Source organism: Haliaeetus leucocephalus, unplaced genomic scaffold (assembly GCF_000737465.1).
Source record: "Haliaeetus leucocephalus isolate CR32 unplaced genomic scaffold, Haliaeetus_leucocephalus-4.0 Scaffold41, whole genome shotgun sequence".
In the NCBI taxonomy this organism is placed as follows: domain Eukaryota; kingdom Metazoa; phylum Chordata; class Aves; order Accipitriformes; family Accipitridae; genus Haliaeetus; species Haliaeetus leucocephalus.
The window spans coordinates 2,847,298-2,872,214 of record NW_010972477.1 but is presented as its reverse complement, the minus strand read 5'-3'; the positions used below and the strand labels follow the sequence as shown (position 1 = coordinate 2,872,214).

Genomic DNA, 24,917 nt, shown 5'->3' with positions numbered 1-24,917 from the left:
TGTTTTATCGCTGATGTTTTTAAAACACCTAATTGTTCTGGCTCCCACCACGAAGGAAAAGATTTTTGCAAAATCTCGTTTCTACAGTTAACCCCCCTCCCCAGCCCTGAAAGCAAGATCAGACTCCTCTCCCAGGTTCCAGTTGAGTGCCTCAGCAGGCAAGATTTGGAAACCCAAGAGCACCCTCATGTGGCTAGGTGTTGCTATGAGCTCTCCCTCCTCCAGTTACATTACATGCAGCACAAGCAAAATTCACGTTTTATTCACAGCTTAATTTCCCCACCACACCACCAACTAGAAGCAGTACCTGCGCCAGAAGTAATATTTCTGCTGCTGCCCAGTTCTTCCAAAAGACCCCGTTCAAGTCGTCTTCTTTCCACAGGACTGGGTGACAGCCCCGCAGGGACTGTCGAAGGGCTGAGCAGGGGCACCAGCAGTCAGAGCCAGCAAGAACCCCGGGCAGCCCGCTCCAGAAACACAGCGCTGAGCCTAGCCTCCTGTGATACCTCTTGGTATTACTGCTCACGCCAAGCTGGAGACTCAACTTTGCCACCTCTCTTCTCTCCCAGTGTTAAAGGACAGTTTTCCCTCAATTTAAGATAAAACTAGAATTTCCCGGTAGCAGATAAGGATTTTTTTCTTTTCCCTGCCCACCTTTTTTTTTTCCAAAACAAAAAAAACCAAAAAAAAACCCCCAAAAACCACCAAAAAAACCCCAGAGAGGCTGAGAAAACAACAGTTGCACTCCTTCTTCCCAGATCCCCCAACCACTGCAGTGTGCACTTCATGCTGCATGGCAAAGGAAAGGTCTCCCCACTGTACAAACCTCGCTTGCTCCGCCTGACCTGCATCCATGCCCTGCCTGTACCATCCCCTCTCTCCTTGTAGCAGGTAGGCTTTCAGAATAGGCATGGGCCCTTCACACACTACATTCAACCTGGCAGATCATTTTAAACTATAAACACAAGCACTGTAAACTGCATTAGAAGTAAATAAAAAGAATGGCCTGCTTCCATTTTCACATCAAAGTCATTCAAAAGCAGCAGCAAGGCTGGTGCAAAAGGAGTGGTCCGAAGGCCAATAACTCAGGTCTGAACATACTGCTCTACCACCAAATAATGTCTCACTGAAACCATTCTGACCCAGAAGAGATTTTACAAATCTCTGGCTGGCTGTTTTCCCTACTGCCTGTAAGCTGAAAATTTAAAGGTGGCTAAATAATAATTTTCAAATGTGGTAGCCCCAAAAACATAACACCATCCTCCACGTTCCCTGCCCTGATCACTAGTGACCAGATGTAACAACTTCTTCTCAACCCCCTGTTTTAGGGATAGAGAAGATGTATATTGTCTGATTACCACCAATGACAGGAGCCAAATGAATCAACGTGTGATGCAAAACATTACAAAGCTAATACATCTGACAAAATTAAGAACATAGTCTATTTCTGATTATTGTAGAAATACTCTTCATTAGCTAACATATATATATATATATCCTATGCTGAAATGGACAAGTGAGTAAAAGGAACAAAAGGACTGTATTTTCAAATTGCATGTGGTGGTCTCACAGTAAACCATTGGCAGAATATTTTATGTACAATCCCACAGTAGCTTGGATTGGAATAGCTCTCTGCAGGTCACCTAGCCCAGTCTCCTATTCAAAGCTAACCCATTAAAATTTAAAAACAGAGGACATTTCACTCTACTAAGTGGTACTTTGGACCTTTCAGATCAAGAATGGGTAGATTTTTAAATTATGATGATGAACCAGCTTGACTATAAGTTACTGTGTGCACTACAATAATATATAAGCAAAATGTTATTGCCCACATTATGCATGAGATAAGGATAATCCCTTCAGCCCTTAAGGCTTTGGAGATTTCAACTTAAGAACCAAAAGAATTTGCGGGTGGCAGCTCCAGTTTCTCAAGTCTTTTGAAAAAACACTTTTTACAATGACCTTTCCAATATAGCCCTCAAAGTCCAGGAATGCTACTTACACTTATCACTGAATGTAAAATATTTCATGCAGTGTACGCCTGGTGGAAAACATGTGGCTAATACGAAACAAGCACTATACACAAACTCCCGCATACAAACAAAAGAGAGAAACATTACCAGCCAGATAAGTTTTTCACTGTCAAAGATGCCATCTCTGATCTCTGAGTGGAAGCCTCAAGGAAGAAATTTTTTCTGTCAAGTTGCCAAATGACAAGCCTAGAAACTAAAATTAATCAATGATCATCAAAAATTATAGAGACTCCAGAACTGCTGGCTTCATTGCATGCTAAAAGTATTTCCTGAAATGCAACTCACCCATCCACATTCCATGGTGGGTGTTCATCCCATTCTCTGTCAGAGGACAATGACCTGACAGGTGGCAACTATTCTTCTCACTTAACTGGTCTAACTGATAAACAAGTGGAACTTGGAGAAAAGTAGCTTCCAAACTGAATGGAGCTTGAAGCGCACTGCTTCCAGATCTGCACAAGAGCTTGCACAGCTGAAAACATTTTTCCCCCCAAGTAGTCTGTTAGAGGACATTACCTCTCTGCCTACCAATCTTAGTCTCATCTTAAAAGAAGGTAAAATATGTAAATTCCAATCCAAAGCCTGAAATCAGCAGGAACCTGGTCAACCATCATTGTGCTAACCAAAATTCTGAAAATAGGATTAAGTGCTACCACCCAAACAAGACCCCTCTCCTCCCTGAATTATGCTACCTACACAAAGAAAACAGCAGGTCAGCAGTCAAGACAGCTGTTTACCTGGCAGATACATGTCATTCCACTTTCAGATGATAGTCGGACCCAGTAAGAATTCAGCATGAACTGTGCTAAGAACCAAGACTTCAACTTGAAAAGAAGGACCCATGCGCTAGCATGAAGTAACAGGCTCTCCATAGATCACACATACTAATAAACCAGAAAGCAGGATTAAGACATGAGTCCTTGCCATTTCTCAGTCTCTGGAAAGAACCAGCCTTTTTTTTTTTTTAATATAAACCACATTCCATCACCTTACCTTTCTCCAAGAAGAAACTCAAGACAAAACATTTGAGGCAAGAATGCCTGGATGTCTAAAAACTGACTACTCAGTGTAACATTGGTATTTAATCAGTCTAGACAAATGGCATTTATGCAGATGTTCATTGTGGGAAAATAACGGAAGATTGGCGAGGAGGACTGTAAATACGCTGAAGTGACTTGCAGCTGGGGTGTCAAAAAACGCATCTATCATAGTACTCACTGTTTCATCCTGTGTGTTTGACAAGTAGAACATCTGTGTTTAGATAACACAGGCCTGTGATAGACTTAGAGGCACCCTATCAAATGTGCTTGAGATTCCTGCCCCGCTGTGGGACAGATCAAAGCACAGTGGTAAATTACGCCTGCGCAAATCCCTAAAATACAGGCACAAACAGCAGGTTCAGCAATCCTCTAGCATGGACCAAGCTCCGTGGTGCCCGCATCCCTGCTTCTGTGCCTCTGCCTGGGTGCTGCTTCGGGGATCCCCCAGTTGGCAAGGTAACGAAAATAAATTTACTCTTTGGATTTCATCCATGGTTTTGTGGCTGTTCCTGTGTCCTGCCTGTGCCGGCTCACACATTCATCAAGTGATCACAAGCATAAGCAGCATGCTCAGGAGGAGGAAGGGGGGATGTTTGGAGCTACAGAGTTTGTCTTCCCAAGTAACTTTACATGTGATGGAGCCCTGCTGTCCTGGAGATGGCTGAACACCTGCCTGCCCATGGGGAGTGGTGAATGAATTCCTTGTTTTGCTTTGCCTGTACACGCAGCTTTTGCTTTACCTATTAAACCGTCTTTATCTCAATGCACGAGTTTTCTCACTTTTACCCTTCTGATTCTCTCCCCCATCCCCACAGGGTGTGCGGGACTCAGCTGCCTACCAGGGTAAGCCCACAACCCAGGGACAGTGTGTTATTCCCTGTGGCTTTACTACAACTACTCATGTTATGTCTGTAGTTCATGAATGGAGCAGCAAGACTTTGAAGCTGTTGCCTCATACTTTATGTATCACTTGTGCAGGTAATGTCAGTCTCTTCCCCTTCTATTGCTGAGCTCATTCATGTCTCCCATGAAAAGAAACAGCTGGTGATCACCGTTACTCTCATGCCTCTCACCACTTGTCTCTCCTGTATAAACCTGCTACATGCCATGCATTCCCAGAGCGACCTGCCCACCTGGATCCCTCACCACAGCATCTGTAAGTCTGTGGACAAATTTATCACAAGTCTCCGTCTCCCCTCCTTGCTCTGCCACACAGCCAGGTGGCCCAGTTGCCTCCAGCATAGGGAAATGGGGGAATAAAAGAAAAGCCAGCACTGCACTGTGGCCAGGAATGTGCTTTCACATAGAGCTGTGTTCCACCCTGTAACAAGCAGACAGGCATGCAGCAGACATACTGGCCTCATCCCACCACCTCACTGCGGGGGGGTGCATGTTTCTGGGTCTCTCACGTCAAGGAAACTGCAAACCACCAGAGGCAGGGTTCATGGTTGCACAGAGGCTTCAACAATCATAAACTATTATTTGGGTCCCTCCCTCCCTCCCCAGCTGTCTTTTCTAAAAGGAAAATGTCTCTCTGGAATATAGAATTTAAGTAGATAAACTTATTCCTTCCTTTTATAAGATCTGAATAATACTACATAAGGCTGCAAAAAGGTATGCCCTCCTACTGAGTAACTTCCAACACTTTTCAACAGGACAGAAAAGGTCACAGTACAACTTTTCAGTCGAGGCCCATTAGCCTGAGGAGCTGAAGAAAGATTTACACTAAATGGAACTTTGAAGCTTGAAAGAGTATCTACTGAAACATAACACTAGCCCCAGAAAACAGACTGACCCAAATCCATTTTTTTTTCAAGTTTTCTGAAAGAAAAGTATTTTAGTATTGGTTTTGCAATGGTTCAAGAAACATAAATTCCCCACGAAAATAAAAGAACAACCTTTTTAATGAAACTACTCCCTCTCTGTCTGCATCTGTAGTTAAAAAAAAGTTATCCATTCAGTATGCAAAAGATTTGTAAGCTTCATTAAAAAAAGTTAATAGTGTTCTATTTGGACTGAATTATTCTAAAATGCCTGAATAGTACCTCAGACCTCCCACACAGACCCATGCCTGGATAGACAAATTATTTTCCAGACTTCTGTTTCTTTCATCTGCAACATCAATTAAGAAGAAACCAAAATTATATATCAAAAAACCCCAAAGATTCTACAGTTTTCAACTTACATATTTATTTATAACAAATTGAGAATTGCCACTTCATCCTTTGAATCTCTATTTCTTATTTTCTTTTGTGTCCTGAAAAGGTCTAAATATTGATGCAGAGAAAGACGAGGGGAAATAACTGTTTCCACCATCCAAAGAACTACAACTGCTGATGCAGCCAGGTGCCATTTCCTCACACAAAGTAGACCTGAATTCCTCAACAACTAGAACTCCATTAATTAAAAAAAAAAAAAAAAAAAAATCCTTTTGGCATCCTAGTTTCACACAGAGACGTCGTTATAACCCCCCTCCTCAACACTCTCCCCAAAAGATCAACAAAAGCACTCTGAAAGTAGTCTGTTAACAAGGATGCATATAAACCTGAAGAGAAGGGATCTAAACCCCTTCACACCCGTGCGCAGTGATGCACAGACAGAAGTGGTGGCAGCTGCATCCCAGCAACAACTGTGCTTTTGTTATGTATTTAACTGCACAGCAGCTGTACAGGGAATTCAACTACTAGAGAGCATGGGGCATGGTGTAAAAGTCACACACTTTCAATGAAACCAAAGTGCTGCTGCCCACAACCGGCCAAGGAAAACCACGTCTCTGCCGGGTCCTCAGCTCCGCTCAGGATGTCGAGGCCCAGACAGAGAAGCACATTGTGCACCTTATTTACAGAGCACCCGCAGAAAAATCACACCATACGCCTACACATTTGCAAGCCGGATGCCTCTGCTGAACCCAAACAGACCAAACCCTCTGAACAGAGGGAGCCAGAGAGCCGATTAAATAAAGTTTACATCCTTCCTGGCACATGTAACATACTAGTGCTGTTCTAGAGTACGCCAACACTTAATTTATCACAAGCCAACTGATGCGCTGAGTTAAGTAAAGAGTGCAGGCAAAAGAAGAGGTTAAAGTGTGAGTTATTTACCAGGCTGTCACACTGCCAGTGGAACCCCTGTAGCAGATGACTGCACCTTCACATTACTATTTTCTCTTCATGATTATGCAGATACTAACTCTGTGAAAGTAACTACACATACATTTTACATTTTTTCCCCTAAAAAAAAGTAGTTTTAAATATTTTTGCAACAGGTGTTTGGTGAATCTAAGTTTTTATCATTTTATTACTACTATTTTAAAATGTAATGTTACATGGATAACTTTTTGTTTGGGCTCAGGATTCAGTAATACGGCAAGTTTTAAAACCAACTTCAGAGAAGGAAGGAAAACCCTTGTGATCTACCAGAAGTGTCCTTCAAAACATTTAAACACCTACTTGGAAAAAATCAAACAAGTCACATTCACTTTGAGACTTGCCTGCCACACCAATGAGACCACTCCAAACAACTTCAAAAGATGCAGCCTCTTTGGAGTGATGCCTTGTTTAGTGTTTTGCTACTTCTGCCCCAACAACCTCCAACACTCAAAGGGCTCAAAAAACATATATAGGAAACTTGTATTTTAGTGTAACAGATTAAGACATTTATTCTAAAAACACATTTTTTCTAAAAACTTCTCATCAAGAGAAACAAACAAACATCACTCAACTGCAGCTTTGCTCAGCCTCAGCAGTAGCCATCAAATGCCAGCAGGCACTAGGTAAAACTAGATACTTGCATTAGTAAACAAAGGGAATAAAGCATTATTCCTTCAGAACTGGAACTACTTAATCCTTTCTAATCCTTCCTTTGCCTAGAAAATTAGGGGAATAATTTTATGTTGTGGTTTAACCCCAGCCAGCAACTAAGCACCACCCAGCCGCTCGCTCACTTCCCCCCCACCCAGTGGGATAGAGGAGAGAATCAGGAAAAAAAAAAAAAAAAGTTAAAAAAAGGTAAAACTCATGGGTTGAGATAGGAACAGTTTAATAGAACAGAAAGGAAGAAAATAATAATGATAATAATAACAATAACAAAATGAAAACACTAATAAAAGGGTTGGAATATACAAAACAAGTGATGCACAATGCAACTGCTCACCATTAGTCAACAGATGCCCGGTCAGTTCTCAAGCAGCGATCCCCCCCGCAGGCAAACTCCCCCCAGTTTATATACTGGGTATGATGTCACATGGTATGGAATACCCCTTTGGCCACTTTGGGTCAGCTGCCCTGGCTGTGCCCTTCTAGTCTTCTTGCTGGCTGGGGATGAGAAGCTGAAAAATCCTTGACTTGGTCTAAACACTACTTGGCAACAACTGAAAACATCAGTGTGTTATCAACATTCTTCTCATACTGAATCCAAGACATAACACTATACCAGCTACTAGAAAGAAAATTAACTCTATCCCAGCCAAAACCAGGACATTTTATTTCTGTATGAAATCAGGAAACCCTACACTCTGGGGCCCACCATACTGTAAATTATATTTATTTACTCTAGGTCAGTGAAACTGCAGCAACCTTCCCCCATACTCTCAACGCCCCTCAGCACTGACTGCTAGAAAGTCAGTTTTCAGAGTCATGTGCCAGGTAAAGGCTTTTTCAGAAAATGTGTGGAAAAACAGTGGCATTAAGTGGTTTGTTGGATTACTGACAAACATACCTAAAAGCAATCCCAGAGAGCACAGCAGGAGCTCAGTTCCTATTCAAAAAGAGGCATCAAACAAATGTCTTGGTATTTATCTAACAAGTTCACCTGAAATTCATTGGTAGACCAGTACATTTTCAGATTAACAGTTCTACAACAAAATAGCATTCATGTATAGCCAATCTTCAATTACAAATGCAGTATACAGAGCATTTGCTACGTAACCAGAAGAAGAAAGTAATATAATAGTTTCTGAAGTCTAAAAACATATTGAAAAACATTTTTTACACCACTGAAATAAACAGGGGAAATGAAAAAGCCAATTTGTTCTTCTTGAACCAAAGTTTAATCAAAACTCATTAAAAGACATTGTAAGAATGCACTGCCACATGAAAGTATGGCAAATACTCCCCTTACCTAACATCTAAGTGAGCTTCCCCAGAGCTGTAGCAAAACATAGCAGTGCAGGACATAGCTCAGTTAAGCCCTTTGTAAATTGAAGTATGACATGCTGTGACGTAAAGCACCATGCGTCCCACTCTTTAAACCACTGGGATATACTTCTGTATGTGCATTATAAACAAACACCTCAAAACACTTCTCATTTGTTTACCCCAGCAAGAATTATCACATTCAACAGACTTAACCACACCAGTCTTGAAACTTCTGAGCAGTAGTGTAAAACTGTCCTGTTCCTTAGTGATAATTCAATTCATCCCATTTTGCTAAGCAATTCCAAAATGAACTTCAAGTAACATTTATTAACCAAATGCTTCAGACTTAAATCAGTTGGATTAAGAGGTGTGGTGCTTTTTTTCTACAAACCTCAACTGTTTAAGCTATCAAACTACAAAGGCAAATGACTTTTTAACCAAAAAAAGACAAGAAAAAAAAATCTGAAATGAGTAGAAGGTCGCATTAAATAACTTATTTCTATTTAATTTTAACCACTTGAAGCATTTTTAAATAATCCACTCAGTCATAACTAGGAGCACAGACAGCTGTTTCTAGCTCTGACACTGTAAATAAAGCATTGCTGAACACTAGCAAAAGACAACAGGAATACAGGCACAAGGAAGACAGGACTGCTTAAAGTTTACATTCCCTTGGTTAGTGTTGCAAGCCAGTGAGAATGACTACAAACCAGAATTAAAGACAAACAGAAAAACAAAATAGTTTGATACTGAGTCGAGAAAAAAATGTTTTGAAAACACAAAAGGAAAAGGTGCTTTGCAAAATACTGGTATCAGACCAAAAAAGGTAAATTTCCCAAAGTGTGCATTTTGTCCCTAAATCTGAAAGGGAAGATCCAGAAGATGAATCAGTAAAAGTGAATCTATTTAACCTTAGCAGGAATGGTCTTAGAGCTTCAACAAAGTACTCGCGTTGATATTACTCTTTGGTAGCGTTTCTCAGAGCTAACTCCAGTTTAATTAACTGTGTGTTGAAAAATCTGGAAGTAGAGACTCTCCTTTTGCATGAGTAATATTCTTCTTTACCCTGTATTTTTTCAGCTGACCCCTTACTAACTCAAGAATTGCAACATAGTATAACTAGTATCAATATGAGATTCTGTATGGGTTCAATTAAAGTCAGTCTAAAAGAGGACTGTGGGGAACTTCTGTGTCGCTAGTCAGTATAACTTCCTTAATGCAATACCCCAACTAATTTAAAAGACTAAAACTGTCTTTCCAAACTACTAAGAGTTGAAAATACTGCAAAGCTGGTCTGCACCTAATACTTCCTCTTCCTCAGGCAAATTAAAGAACAAAGATTCCAACTCTGAAACTGAAGATTGGAAGCTCTCACCTTAAGTGTTACTAACTCCCAAATAATTTTGAGGCTGCTCTAATGAAAGAGAGGAACAAGCCAGAAAATTTCACAAGGATGCAGGCATTTTGCTTGAACACCAAGCGTTGTGGGAAATTTCTTATCTAGCATTCTGAACAATGCTGAAAGATACTCCTGTATTTTTCACAGTTTCTTCCTGAGTCAGAGCTGGAAGAGGAAGAACATGAGTCTGAAGAGATGGATCCCTGTATCATGTAATATTTTGCTTGTCTAGCTTGGGGAAGGAAAAAGGAAGATATCACTGAGACGCACAATGCGGTGAATTTCAACTGCCTTCAAAAAACTGGTTTCTGAAGTAGAGCTGAAAGCATCTTTTCCTCTATGAACGTTAAAAGTGGGGAGGGGAAAATAAAAATTTAAAATAATAAAATCACGCACCAGGTTTTAGTATGTCAAGAAAAGGTAATGCAAACATTCTCTATAGAAATGATCATGCAATCATTTCTAAAAATGGTTATAAAAAGTAGCAAAGCATGAAATACGTAGTTGAGAGGACAACTTCATGCAGAATGGGTTTGCACAGTACATACCCAGATAGGATCTCTTGGGAGGTGCTTTGATTTCTTCATCCTTACTATCTGCAGCTACATAAAAAACAGTTGGGGGGAGAAAAAAAAAAAAAAGGAAGGAAAGACAAACAGACTTGTATGATTAAATGCAACAGTGGGTCTTTTAGTTACAGTTTAGTCAGTTAGTACATTTGCTTATAAAAAAATAATAGCCAAAACAAAACATGCCAGAAATTTTAGTCTCCATGCTTTCTGTAAGGCTCCCACCCCATGATGTTAAGATAGGGCCGAGCAATAGGAAGTCCCTTAACAGTCTCAATGCACAACCCAACAGCAATCTACCTAGGGGAAGAAAATGAAGACTTAAAAACAGTGAAACAGGCAGCTTAACTCTTACTTTATACACTTTTCATGATGAGAGAAAACAGGTTGTAACCTCAGCAACATTGAGTGTGTAGATATGTATATATAATCAGCTAAGACAATACAGTTGCCTTGCCTCCTGTGGAAAATGCTGTTTTAAAATAGTTTCAAAAAGCCTGAGCTTAAACCAATCGTATCAAGGACGGAGTAGATCCCATCTGCAACCATTCTGCATGTTAATTTTTTTCACACTAGCCTTCCTCTGCCAGCTGAAAACCATGTATTATGCAAGAGTGCTTTCCGGTGCCAAAACCAGAGCTCTTCAAGGGATCAGAGTGCTATAATAAGACACAAGTTATAAAGCAGGTTAAGACAAGCAGCAGTTGGAAGGAAGACCAAACGGATCAATGACCAGAGGAAATCACCTTCATGTGAAAACAAGAGCCCATGTTTTACTTAAGGAGCCTGAGCTGTACTATAATAAGAAGAGATGACTAAGAGCCCACTCTTAACAAATTATGTCCACTGGTTTTCAGTATAGTTCATACATTCAGGGTGCTCAAAATCTGCCACAATGTCTTGGGCATAACTGAAATTGAATCTTTGTGAGAGAGAGGTGGAAGGGTTATCTGGGGAAACAGAAAGAGGATTCTTCATAAGAGTGTCTGTCTCTCCAAGAATATGAAGAGACTGCCCTGGCCTGCCAACATTTTCAAGAGTGAGGAGGTGTTTTTAGTTGTATCTGCGAGCACCTTGCTTCAGCCTCCTCTTGATTCTCGAGTCAAGACATGGCACATGCACATTTTGCTCTTCAATATTTAACTCTCTAGCATGGTAGCACCATCATGGCCCAGAAATACTACAACACTTTTAACAAAAACAATTACAATAAAAGAAACTACCAATGAACCTTGACCCTTTCTGTACTGAGCCAATAACACAGCATACATATGGCTGCACAGACACCAATTTAAAAGCGGGCAATGAATAAGGAGAGCTGTTGTTACCACAACAATGGTACCAGGAGATCTGCATTAAAGCAGTCAAGATGCAATTAAAGTGGTGTTAAATAAGGGATAAAAGATGAGGAGGTATTGTTCATGTCTGCTGATTTCATCTGAAGACTCTTTAACACAGCTTTCAAAGTATTCATATGCAGGAGAGAGAGCGCTGTTCTGTCAGGGAGGTTTTAAAATAAAGTCGGGGTGTTTTGTTGTTTTGTTGTTTTGCTTGTTTTGTTGTTTGCTTTGGTTTTTTTCCAATTCAGAACAGTTAAAAACAGGCTATACAGTCCACGTTTAAAAAAAATAATAAAACAGTTAGATATATAAAGAGGACTTACTCTGTTTTCAATCAGTACATGTAATTGAAGGTTAAGGTTCATGTATCCAGAACAAAAAGTCAGAGAAGGTAGCAGCAGCACAAGATGGGCTCCACCAATTTCAACTTACTTTCACTTTGCAAGACTAAAAGGGGGGGGAGTGCCATAATTGAGAAGTAACTGAGAGAAAAAAATATTATGAGTTTTCCTAATAAGTTCTCTATGTAGAGCCTAAAAGAAATAATCAAACATCACTGGAAAGCGTCCAGGGAGACTGTATTTTTCATGCTATGATAGTTACCCTATAAATGGAAGGACAAGCATTTTGACTGAATTGCTTTATGTCTATGTTCTGAATTGCTATTGATATGTATTTTAACCCAATAACACCACAAACAGGCTACAGAATACAGAACAAGCTTGTCAGGATTAGGATAGACTGCTCCTTAATGCTTCAAGAAATTTTAAGTAGATTCCTTCTGAACTAGTTACTACTTAAGGGACTTTATTTGTGAGAATAAAAACAAAAGAAAAAAGGCAACTCCCACATAATTCAAAACACACTGGTAAACATATACTAATGTGACTCAGGGGGAAATACCGCATTTAATAGTAATACAAGAAAATGGCAAACTTCCTTCCACAGAAATATTCTATTCTGTTCCCTTCCTAAATATTTTTTATTATTTTGCAGAAACTTTCAGAGGGAGGATAGAAATTAAAGAAGAAAAATGTTTAAATTGAGACCAGCCATCTGAGAAATAATAAATTATATTATCCTGCAGAAATTGTATACTTTTCCCTCAGGATTCTGCAAGGTTAATCAAAAACACTGGCTTCAAACCTAGCTTCTCACTGCCCCGGTAAACTATGAGGAAAGAAAGTAAGTACACAGATTTATCAGCTTGCCTAGATCACCATAAAACTTAAGAGATAAGATTAGGTGTAGGATTAGAAACACGTATCTCACTGTGCTTGAAATACAAACCTATCCTTCTGCCTCGCTTAGAAAGGAGCTTTGTATGCATTTATATGCTTATTCTGAGCCATCGCATTATAGTTGGCCTTACTAAAAACGAATCATAGGTAAGAAAAAGATTTTAGCTGTTCTCAAAGCTTGTGGGAGGATGCAAGCCTTTCAATGAAAACAAATAATTAAGGTCCACAAGTAGGTAAAATCAGTTTCTCTAGCTAATTAAACCCATGAGTTTCAGAAAAAAGGATCAAATGGCACAATGCAACCTTGAGGAGTTTCCATTACCTGGTAAGTGAAAGACTGATTATCCCTTAGGAGACTGTATGTCTTTCAGGGAGAGTTGTTTGAAGAGGGCTATATACTAAACTGAATAGCCTCCCTTTTTGTCCAAAGGTTACCGAAGGAGTCTGCAAGACTGCGTCTGTGTGTGTAAATGTGCACGAGGATAATTTCCCCTCAGAAAGGGTAAACAGAGAAACCTTTCTGCCACTTCACAAAACGCCAGCACAGAGAGCAAAGGAGGGAGAGAGCATACATGCCCCTCCCAAATGCTTCCTGGATTTTAACTGCTGCTAAATCTGACTGAAAGTAGTTTTAAAGTCATTCATCCTGCCAGATTAACAACCCTTGTGAACACAGCAGCTTGTGTTTGGGAGCTGGAGTGCAGCTGCTCTTCCACATGAACTCACTTACCTGAATAGTTTCACACTACACTCCACAATGAGCAGGAATGGAAGTAGCTTCCTCAGCTATTAGATAAATTAGCCTACTGCACAGCCAATAGCTGCTGCCTTCTACTGACGGCTGTGGATATCTGGAACTGGATCAGACCCTCAATTATTAGGGAGTGAGGGAAGAGAACAGATGGAGAGAATAAATCCTAAATCCATATTGGCAAAACAACTGACAAAAAGCTGACAGCATTAATTCTGTTCTCGTTGGTAATAAGCTGTAACATAAAATGTTGTAAGTCAAAGTCAACACAGAGAAACACAAAACCTACCCCTCTCACAATTCTTATCTGGGGAAAAAAAAGCAGGGACTCTCCACAAAGCTTGAACATTTCATTAAATGAACAATAATACTCTGGCCCTGACCAAAATTATCAATGCCTCAAAATTAACAAATAACCAAAATAAAAAATATGTGAAAATTCCCACAAATCCCAACTAATCCCACACTAAAGCCCAACGAAATGGTATACAAAAAGACATAGTTTTGCGGCTATGATATGACAGCACCTCCTATTTTGAACAGCCAATAACTCAGTAAGTAGAAAATAAGTTATGTACAAAAGCAAGTGTTTGCAATTGCAAAATAAAATTTCAGATAATATTGTATGATCATACCTAAGAACTTGGTAGAAAGTACCGCTGAAGAAAATAACTTCTTATTCTGGCCAAAATCTTAAAAAAAATCCAGGCTAGCACAATGGCATAACAGCCAGCTCTATATTCAGGGCGTGGTGTGAAATATTAAGGAGAACTCTGATTTCTACACTGAACCAAGACCTGTCTGAAATAAAATGACAGTTTTATATATTAATCTGGAAAAAAGCAGTTTCAAAAAAAGTTCAGGAAATGCTACGCTGAAGTAAGCAGAAAGGAGACTGGATTGCAATTCAGACAGAACTTTTGTCCAAAATACAGCGCACCATGCTTTCAAAAAGATTTATCCTGCAAAAGCCAGTTCCTGTCACTAACCTGCAAAAGAGCGGCGTTTTATGTTTAGCTCGTTGGACACACGTACTTCAGTGCACAGTTTCAGCATCAGTAACATAGTAATGATCATGATAATGCTTTGCCACAAAAGAGGGGATTCAAAACGCCTTCCAAACCTAAAAAAAAAAAAAAAAGGAAAAGAAAATATATAAAACATCTCAAAGGTGACACGTGTTGTACTCAGTTACTTTCATTCTTTGATCCTATCTAAGCACCTGAAAAAGGAAATCCTAACTGTAACAGGTGTGAAAGGCTCAGGAAGAGAAAGTCACCAGCCAAATTTAGATGCACATACAGTAGATCAGAGTCACAATCCCCTTGCGGGAGTATCCAAGAACCTTATTACAACATCGCTGTGGACTGATCCTAGAAATTCTGAAGCCAGAAGCTTAAGTCTTTGTTTCCAAAGCCAGCAGCAAACCTATTATTTTGAAAGGAGAAGATTCATTGAGCAGTCAAGGCAGTACAGAGACCAGAAAGTTATGCCGCATAAATAACCAGTTATGTGTTCTCTCCACATACACACTCTGTAGATTTCACAAGGACTTCTGTGCAAAACTTACCTTTCTCAATTTTCCATTTTTAAGGTGAAGTCATAAAAACAATAGCACTTGTCCTATAAAGAAATAAGTACCCGCAGCTACTAGCTTGCTACATTTAATGTAATGTCTTCCAGGGGCGGGGGGGACAGGGGGGACAGGGGGGCTGCAGTTTATGCCTTGTCTGCCTCTAGACATCTGAGTGGAAAGACCAGGTCTGCAGAACACACCAACCAGTTCATCAATTTGTGCCTAATTTGGACCAAGGTTGGGGGAAGTAAGGAAGTCCAAAAGATGTGCGAACCAAACATACGTGATTTGTCCTCTCCTGCCCCCCCCCTTCCCCCACTTTAATTTCTGCTCGTTCACAGATGATGCTTGGTGGGAACCACTGAGCCCTTCCTGCACATACCACAGAGGTGATCTTGGATTGTGGCCAATCTTGACTGAAGAGCTTACTCTTATGTGATTGCACGAGGTTCTGCCATAGGAAAATGAGACCCTTCAGTGAAGACAGGTGATGCTCCGAGCTCCTCTTCCTACATTACTTGATGAAAGATCAGCAATCCCCACCAGACAGACTCAGTAAGTACATTAGAGGTAAAGGGTGGAGGTTTTCATATGCAGCCCTCAAAGGATATTAGATTTACAACACGAAGGCTGCACATCATGGTGAGCTGCTTCTCTGTGCTCAGTTCTGCCAGTTTTTACACCTTGAAGACAGGGATGCTGAGGAAAGGATTTGGTGAAAACACATTGCTATGCTCCCCAACTCCTTCAGCCTGCACCGTGAGGCATACAGGCTTTCTAATTTTCCTCGCAGCACAGTTACTAAGGCAATTCTCCGAACACATCGTGCTACCCGAGATCTCAGCCTCACAGGCATGACAACCATTGCCCTCTTCTTGACAGCTCCTGTTTTATAGCACCCTGGCAAAATACAATTTCTTATGCTTGGGCTACTTTCATGGCCAAGCTCCATGTTAGTAAAAACCAACTAGGTTCACCATCACACTCTCTCACACAATACTGCATTTCCACTATAGCCATTTCACCAGAGAGATATTTTTTGTTATGAGTCAACTAATAAGGAACAGGAGAGAGACTGGAAAGTCCTTAACTAGCTTCCTTGGAAATCTTCCTGCGCAGAACAGCCAAGCAGCCCACACAAACGAAAATGGCCAAGTATTTCCTGCCTAACGACATACAGCTAAGGAAAAGTACAACGCCTTGAGCCTCCACACCACTGCCAAAGACACCACCAGTAGCTACTGGAAGAATAGCAGTTCCATGTACCTTAGTCCCCCTCTTCTTTTTAGCATCGACAGATTTGTGGTGGGCCACATGACAGCCATTATCGTAACAAATTTGGAGGACACTCTGAGGCAGGAAATAAAGAACACAACTGATGCATGTAGTCATAGGCAGAGTGCACTCTGGATAAGGCCTTCACTGCACCAGGAGAAAATGCAGGGCAGAAAAACAAAAGTTTGGCCCAGCCTACGCCTGATGTCCCTGATCATTCAGCCTGTGTTGCTGACCATGGCCAAGTTCCCCTGACCTACTGGAATTCACTACTGTTACATTTGTCTCTTATTCAAGGAATGAGAAAAAAAAATGTGAAAGACTTACTCAGAATTACAGAGCAGTTAAAACTGCTTACATCAGGTTTAGAAAAACATCTCCAATTACAAATGCATTTTCATGTGAAAATATAGTAATGCATTTTAGAGGGGCTGAGCTAGCAGCACAATAAACTAGAAGCTATTATGATGGTAAAACCAGCCACAGGTCACTGCAAAGTTAGTTTCTCCCTGCTGATGAGACTATTGGCCATTCAGTAATGGATGCCTCAAAAAAGTATTGCTTGCAGTATAAACATCCACCCACTACAAACACACCTAAGCCTGCACACCTGCTGTCTGATCATAACAATTTGCCATCACCACAGCCTTACTGGAAATGAAGCTGGAAGTATTGCTGCAGATCCTCAACCCCTTAAAAACTGGGGGGGGGGGGGGGTAGGTAAAACAAAACTCACAACACAGGAGAGGTGAACTGGAAATTTAAAAATTCTTGTAGGGACTTCAAGCAATGCACAACACCTGTAGATTTTTTTTACAACCCTCCAGCCAAAGACAACAAAGGTTACACAACAAAACATACTTATGGGAAATACATCTCCTCAAACACCAATCCCCAAATTGAGTCTCACAGGCAACACAACCCTCTAAGCTAGGTCACATCTACAGGAAACCAAACAGCTACCACAGAGACCAAGAGGCAGAGCAAACAGGACATGGCCTCCACCACACTACCTGGACAACAAGACTGAAGAGAATAGCAGTGTCAAGGACCACTGTCGGGTTCTTGAAGCTTTAAAAGCAAAGCCAGAACACTCATTCTGCTCAGGATGACTGAAACAAACACCACTCCAACCTGCTTACTCTACTTCGCACTGATATTAGGGCCTGCCAAATCAACACTAATCCAGTTTAAGACTCCCCAAGCCAGCTTGAGCTAGGAGCACAGCAAGATGTGAGCCCTGCAGGGAGAGCGTGCTGTTCCATGTTCTGTTTACTTTCTGCCTCACAGACGTTTTTCCTATCTTTGCCTAAGCAGGAGCCGGGAGGGGAGGAACATCAGATTATGAGAGGAAGATGAAGAGCCTTAGGATACTAGAACAGGCTCGCAGAAAAGAACAACTCTGAAGTCCTGGGGATGAGGGGGTCACCATCATTATTCTGCATTTTCACCCCACTACTACAATGTTATGTGACAAAGTGAACAACAGTGACATTTGCAGTATTCGAGGAACTCAGACTTCATATGTCAGCCTACAAAGAGACAAAGAGCTTTTCACTGTTTACTTAATACTGTAAAAACAAAAGAACTCTTTCTTTTTCTTGTGCTAGTCAAACGTGCCAATAAAGGGGTGGAGGTGCTTACATTTGTTAGTGTTTCAACAGCCTTAAAACGATTAATGCATGTTCGAGGTGATAAAGACATGAGAAGTGCACATTCAAGCCAGAGGAGAGACTAACTAGTCATTGAGCAAACTACATCATTCCATGGGTAAAACTCAATCCTGTTGCAGTAGTCTTGCTATTCCAGCCCTGGGCCTACTCAAAACAGCAAATGCCAATTGTGCAAAAGAAGCCCAAACTAGACCAAACACAAAAGGTTTGCTTATCTCTTTTCCTAAGACAGCTCTGAAAAGAAACCGACTGCTGTTGGTGCAACCAGATCACCATCACCCTGACCGCCCCGTTTCCTCCCACGCTGCTGGATGCCATTCCAGCTTCCACCCGTTGGCTGCCGTCCCAGGCGGACTCCCGTCTGTGGCAGGGACTCCGTCCCGTCCTCTGCCCGTACGCTGGCAGGGCTAACACGGCACCGCTTCAGCTCACAGAGCCGGTTCCGCTCTCCGCAGGAGCGGAAACCACCGAAGTTCCTACAGACCTCACTGCTCTGGGTCCACTTTTTCAGCACTTTGGGAAGTTACAGGTGCTAGGGAACACGCACCACCGGGGCCACAACAGGTAGCCCAGGGTAGCTGTCTTGAAAGACATCCCATACAATTACAGAATTTAATCAGCAGGAAGAACAAGAAACAAACTAGTGTTACAACAGGACCTCTTGATACAAGTTTCTCCTTGACACCTAAACTTCCAGGACTTTATGGAGCACCCGAAACAAGCTTCTCATGTGGGCATACAAAATCCTGCTTTACCTTTACTTTTTGTACAAAAGAGCAGTGCATTTTATCCTTGCTCTCTGGCATTTATAAGAAGGAGGAGGAATTGCGTAACTCTCTTGCTCTCAATATCTGAGCAAGATTCCACCAGCAGGCCATATGTACCGCAATCTTTCAAAGTTGTAGTCACTCTGTCAGCTTGGTTGACAGCATCATCCCACCTTCCCCACATGGTAAAAGCTGGCAAGATTCATTTTAGTAACAGAAGTCTTAAAAGCAAAAGTTTCTCCTTCCCACAGGAAGTCCTACAAACAGGCACCACTGGCCCACCACCTGAAGCCAGAGCAACAGCTGACAGCAGGACCCGATCCACAAGTAGCACTGTATATGTTACAGCAAAATAAATAAATATGTAGGAATCTACCCCAGACAACAAAAAGTCCATTTTCCTATAAATTACCTCCAGCTGCCTACATGTCTCAGTAAACCTCTATTCGTAATAGGGAGCTTATTCCACTGACTCCAGCACAGAGAGCTCCCAGTTCTACTGCCATTACAGTCTTCAGAACCTGCTTTGTTTCAGGTGAACTGATGTGGAATGCGTAGAGGGTTACCTTTGCTCAAAAATAACAGACTCCATAGTTTTCACCTCTTCCCTGATTGTCTGAACTTGTTTCCACAGTTTGTCTTAAGGCAACTATTTTGTGAGAACAACTCCAAAATTGGACAGCTTTATTTTCTGTTGTTTGGATTTCTATGGTGTTGCTGTATGAGATTTAGACCAGTGGCCCACAGAATTGCATCTCAAAACCTTTGGAAAGAATATTGTCTTCCTAGAAAATATACAAACCATATTATACTACTACATAAAACATTTTACGGACTGCAAAACTGACAAAAAGTCCAAAAGCCTCTGGGAATAGCAGGGAGCATAAATACTTTTGGCTGAACTTACTCAAGATACAAATAAAAATGCCTACTGCTGACTTCTAAGAAATCTGCAGTTCCCTTTCATCTAGCTATTTATTCTGATTTTAATAGTAAAAGAAACTATAATTTATCTCATCATAAGCTCTGGTTTTTTTTAAAAAAAAAAGGGGGGGAAGAGAGAGAAGGGGAAGAGAGGGAGAACTCACAAGTAAGTTTTTCTGCATCCTCCACCCCCAACTGATTACACAACTCTCGCCCACCTTCTTGTTCCTGTTTTGATCATGACAATGCAAAGCTAATCAGCTGGCAGACTGCAGGCCACGTGAACCAAGAAGATATGTCCGTCTTGGCTGCAACTGAGTTCAAGTGCCACGGTCCACTCTGAAGCCGGCCCACTACTTCAAACCAGCCTAGGACAGCTTAACCATACGATTGACCACCTCAGAGCTCAAGCATCAGTAAGACTCGTGGTATCCCTTCAATATTTTAAGCAGTCTTGAACAAGAAATCAAAGCTAACTCTAGCAAGCATAGTAAGACATTAGCTAACAAAAATGTTAATGAAATGTCTTACTAAAAATGCAGAGGGGAAGAAAATTGCTATCAGATTTTTTTGGAGCATGCCAAGCATCTTCATATGTACCAGAATTACAAAGGCGTTGACTTTTGCACCGTCTCTTCCTCTTTACCCACAGCGCAGACCTTCTCCAGGCTGATCAGTCCAGAAGTTGAACCGAGTGGAGAGTGAGAAACAACAACCTATGGCGTCTGGAGAAGACAGACAGGAGAAGCAGTACGGACGATGGCAGAAGGACTAGAACAAAGGAGTAGCTGATACCAATCATAAATCACAACCAACAGCTACACTGCCACCCCAAAATAAATGCTGCTTTGAAGTGTTACATAAAATTACAACAATAGATTATTATTAAAGTAAAGCTAACTTGATATCAAGTCTAGTCACAGCACAAAATCTGCTTTTCACACTGGTAAGCAGAAACCCCATTGTGTGATGCTGTGAGCACAGACTGTCTACTTTTCAAAAAGTTTTTTTTTTTGTCAGAATCCTCTTTAAAAGGGCCAAAGACTTCACATACAGTCAACACACTGAATCACAAGTTTGCATGGTCAAACTTCTACTTTCTTTTTCCTCAACAAAAGCCATGTGTGCATAAACAAAACAAAGTGGAATCATGCCTGTTGCTATCCATATACAGTTTTCATTCTTGCAGACCAGACCTCTCCCACTGCTTTTCCACACAGTTCTGGCATATTGTTGGAACAGAGCAAGGCCAAACACACATAAGTGAAAGCAGAAATGTCTCTTTAAAGATGACATTTTGAGACATTGTGAAACAGAGAAGCGTGAAAAATGGCTTAATAGATAATGTGTTACTGTCATCACTAGCAAACAGAAGTTCTTTGAGCACACCCTTAAACTAAGGGATTAGGTGGGAGGAAGACAAGGAGGAGAGGCATTGCACTGAGTCCTCCTGACTTTAAAAGACGGCTTACCATTGGAGACAGTCTTATTGGAGGAAGAGAAACTGTGAAAACAGGTAACTGGAAACAGGATTGCTGTCCTTAATCTCAGTAGTATTTTGTTCATTGGCTACTGTCACAGTGCAATACACCAGCTGCAACTCTATTGACACATAAAACATGCCAAGAAGATTAGGAAGTAAATACTCTATTTGGAGGGGAGACAAAGGTCAAACTTCACCCACTGCAAAACCAAATGTCAAAAAAAAAAAAAAAAAGGAAAAAAACCCTCAGAGATAACTAAGTACAGTTCTACGAACACATGGAATCTGCCAATTCACAAAGAGGAAATGAGGGAATTGCCCCCACAGCTGAGGTGAACAAAGTATAGTAGAGCCATAGGGGAGTAGGGGGACTGGGTCTGTTTTGAGTGACAGAGATACAGAAAGGCCAGCACTACTCAAGAGTGAAAATACAGAGGAAACATGGCATAAAAGGCAGGAACTGTCTCTTCCTGTTGCCTATGCACCTGAAACAGGTAATATTCCACTCTGTGAGCCTCAAATTCAAGAATATATGAAATTCAGGGAAAATCTGGAAGTAACAACAGAAACGAATTACAGAAATGTCTTTGAAGTTAAAAGAAAAAAAAAAACAAAACAAAAAAACCAAAAACCAACCATGAGCCATCCTAAGAAACAATTAAGGCCTGAAAAGCAACACTGACAGTTTTTTAAGGCCTATCACTTTACATACTTATTTTTGGAGCAGGGTGGAGGGGAAGTCAGGAGGGATGAATCTGGCACAAATCATATGCTTAATAACCAGGGGTAATGAAGAGAAACTAAAAACAATTGAAAACAGCAGCTATATGTCAGTAAAGTTTTCAGAAGAGAGACTTGGAGTAAGGCCTGGGCTGGTGTGCTAAAGGGAAGGAGGAGTAATCTTACCAACTGGTACACTGAAAGTCAGATTGGGGAAAAATTATACACAAAACAAAACTACTTGTAGGAGCAGTTCTGTTCCGGCACAAGAATGGATCAAATTACTTAATAAATTTAAAACAAAATAAACAAAAACCTTCCAATTCCCTCTAATGAATACTACATACACAATTAAAATAATTCTGCTGTTTATGTAAAATTATTTGGAGTGCTGTGTCCCAGATAATACATCAGCCATAGGTGACATTAAACAACTAACGCAAAAATTGAACTGCCAAGCTGCTCCATGGCTGCATTTTAAACACGTTCACAGAAATCAGAGGCTCTTGCTCTGCTATCTTCCTTTAATCATCCATATGCCCAATGATAATATCCACCCTCAATGCTGCTTTCATGACTTACTGGTGTTAATAACGAACTACCAGGGATGCCTAACCTTTGTAAGTAGAGAAGCAAAATATTCTCTCTCAGGGAACACTGAATTATCATTATGCAAGTCTTCTTTTCTGTCTTTTAGTTCAACAGAACTAGAAAGAGAGGATTCATTGTAAGTACAGACAGAAAGGTTTCTGCAGGCTCATGCCTGCAACCCATCCCCATAGAAGCGGCTGCACCACAAGCCAGCAGCATGCCCTACACTCCCGCTGTAGCCAGACACACCTATGCACATGCTGTGTGAAGCCATTCCGTGCCATCACCGACCTCCAAGATGACCAGGCCCTACACAGAGCTAGTATGTGTCAGGGTTGGGGAGTGATAACTACTATGTGGCTTAAATACTCACAGTAAAAAACTACATAATCTTATCAACGTAACTGCATTCTCTCTCTTTTGAGGTGTTGACAAATCTTTTAACATTGACATAAATCACAATTTTTCATTACTCGTAGTACTTATTCTTCTGCACATCTCCTAACTAGATATACTTAAAATCAATTCAAATTAAAGAGCTTTCAGTTCTTCCATAGTCCAAGTCTCATTTAACAGATGTGCTCGCCTGGGTTACCTAGAAACTGCCAGCATCTCCATTCAGGTGCAAGTCATTTGTACATTTCAACTACCTCCAGTTAAACAAAAAATTAGACAATTTCTGTTTCTCAAACTGTCAACTCGGGCTTTTCACTTCTCCTCCCCCCTGCCTGTTCTACTTCCCTTCTGCTCTCTGCTTTCTCCAACAGCTGCTCCATATACTTCTCCCCAGGAAAACATAGGTCCAATGCAACAAGTAGCTCTGATCTAGTGATGACCCCTCAGTTTGACTGCCAGCTCTGGTGCCAAGAGAGGGTCCCTCGTTTTCTCCACTCCACCACAGCACTTACATGTTACATTTTGCTGTGGAAGAATCCGGGAATCTCCTTATACTTAAAGAGTCAGAGGAGCTTTAAAAAGAAACTGGAAACCAACCGAAGGATGTAGGCTGCTGCCTATCAGTTCTTTGTGGACTACAAAGCAGTATTTTGTAGTCAAAATATTCTTGAACTGTTCTTAGTTGCAGTAATTTCCCAGACTATTTCATCTTTGGTTTCTCAAGTACATTCCCAGTGTTGTAGCATCTATATTATACGAAGCAATGAGGAATGCAAGTTACTAAAATTCATTCACAGCAATCATGCCCTAATAACATTTTCTTTGTCCAGCAGCACAAGACCTAAATATGGAAACAAACTTGCTTTAAAATATTTAAAGTGGTGCTGAAAACAAAAAGCATCTGCTTTGAAAGGTAGCCCACCTATCAAAGAACTAATCACAGAATTATCAAAGAATGAATTATCAAAGAATGAATATTTTCATCTGTAGTTGTGCATGGAGCTCTAAAAGTGAGCCCCCTCTGAAGCCAGTCGGCATCCCGGGAAAATGCAAGAACATATGGCAAGTGTCCCAGTGATGTTAATACCAACTAGATGCTAGAGTAAGCGTGTAGGACTGGGGCCTTCACTCTGAGAACGGTGCTAGAGGGGCAAGCGAAATGTAATACAGTCAGCAAGAAAAAGAGATCTGACTTAGAATAAACCTCTTTTCTTTACCAGCGAGTTAAAAAGTTGCATCTCGGGACATCAGAGCACTGATAATCAGATCTGGCAAGGGTAACAGACAGCGCTCCCGAGCCCAGTTCACTTCACGCGATGCAGATTCGCCTGCTTGCAGAAAGAGTATGCTGGTCTTCAACAGAGGGGAAAAAGCACGCAAAACGTATTACTTCCTCAAATATTCTGAATCAAAGCTTTACAACCAGCAAGCAAGCAAGAACCTTTAGGACCGGGCAGGCACAGCACGCACGCCAAACCAACTTACCAAAAAAGTATCCGCAAAATGTTCGCGACCAGCAACACCAGGCAGACGTAGGTGGAAAAGCCCTCGGCGTTCTGCGTCCGGCGGATGTCCCTGTACTGGGGAATGTAGGGCACCACGCCGCCGAACACCATGGCCCCCGCCGCACCCCACGACACCAGCTGCTGCATGGGGACCAGCAGCCACTCCAACCCACTCGCCTCCATGACGGGGAGCGATGGCGTGGGGAAGAAGGGCTGCCCCGGGGGGGGCGGTGAGGCTGAGGGATCGCCTTCCGCTGCAAGTTCTCCCGGCGGAGGGAAGGGCGGCTTTAGCCACGCAGGGGCTCCTGGACGGGATGCGGCACCACGACTGCGCCCGCTCTCGCCGGGCCGGCACCTGGGGACAGCGACGGGGCGTCAGCCTGGCTCCGCCGCCGGCCACCATCGAAACCTAAACCGCAACAACCCCCCCCACCTCCCCCAGCCCGGCGCGACCCTCCCGCCCTCACACGGGGAAGGGAGGAACCCCGGCTCCGGCGGG

The 24,917-nt window shown here is 41.6% G+C and overlaps 2 protein-coding genes across 4 annotated transcripts in view; one reads left to right on the top strand and one right to left on the bottom strand.

Moving 5' to 3' along the window:
* Positions 1-24,917, bottom strand: part of PQLC1 (PQ loop repeat containing 1) — a 68,147-nt gene that overhangs the window by 42,846 nt on the left and 384 nt on the right. For 2 of the 3 annotated variants that reach the window (XR_774955.1, XM_010576987.1), the window contains exons 2-4: positions 24,399-24,773; positions 14,498-14,631; positions 10,156-10,209 (exon numbers count right to left, since the gene is read on the bottom strand). Coding sequence is in view for 2 of the 3 variants with exons in the window: in XM_010576987.1 (XP_010575289.1) it covers positions 10,156-10,209; positions 14,498-14,631; positions 24,399-24,601 (391 nt within the window). In the remaining variant the exon portion in view is untranslated. The remainder of the gene's footprint in view (positions 1-10,155; positions 10,210-14,497; positions 14,632-24,398; positions 24,774-24,917) is intronic. The other variant, XM_010577000.1, reaches the window with a different exon arrangement.
* HSBP1L1 (heat shock factor binding protein 1-like 1) overlaps positions 24,600-24,917 on the top strand; it is a 15,296-nt gene continuing 14,978 nt past the window's right edge. Inside the window, exon 1 of the mRNA XM_010577166.1 lies at positions 24,600-24,834. Within this exon, the coding sequence (XP_010575468.1) occupies positions 24,600-24,834 (235 nt within the window). The remainder of the gene's footprint in view (positions 24,835-24,917) is intronic.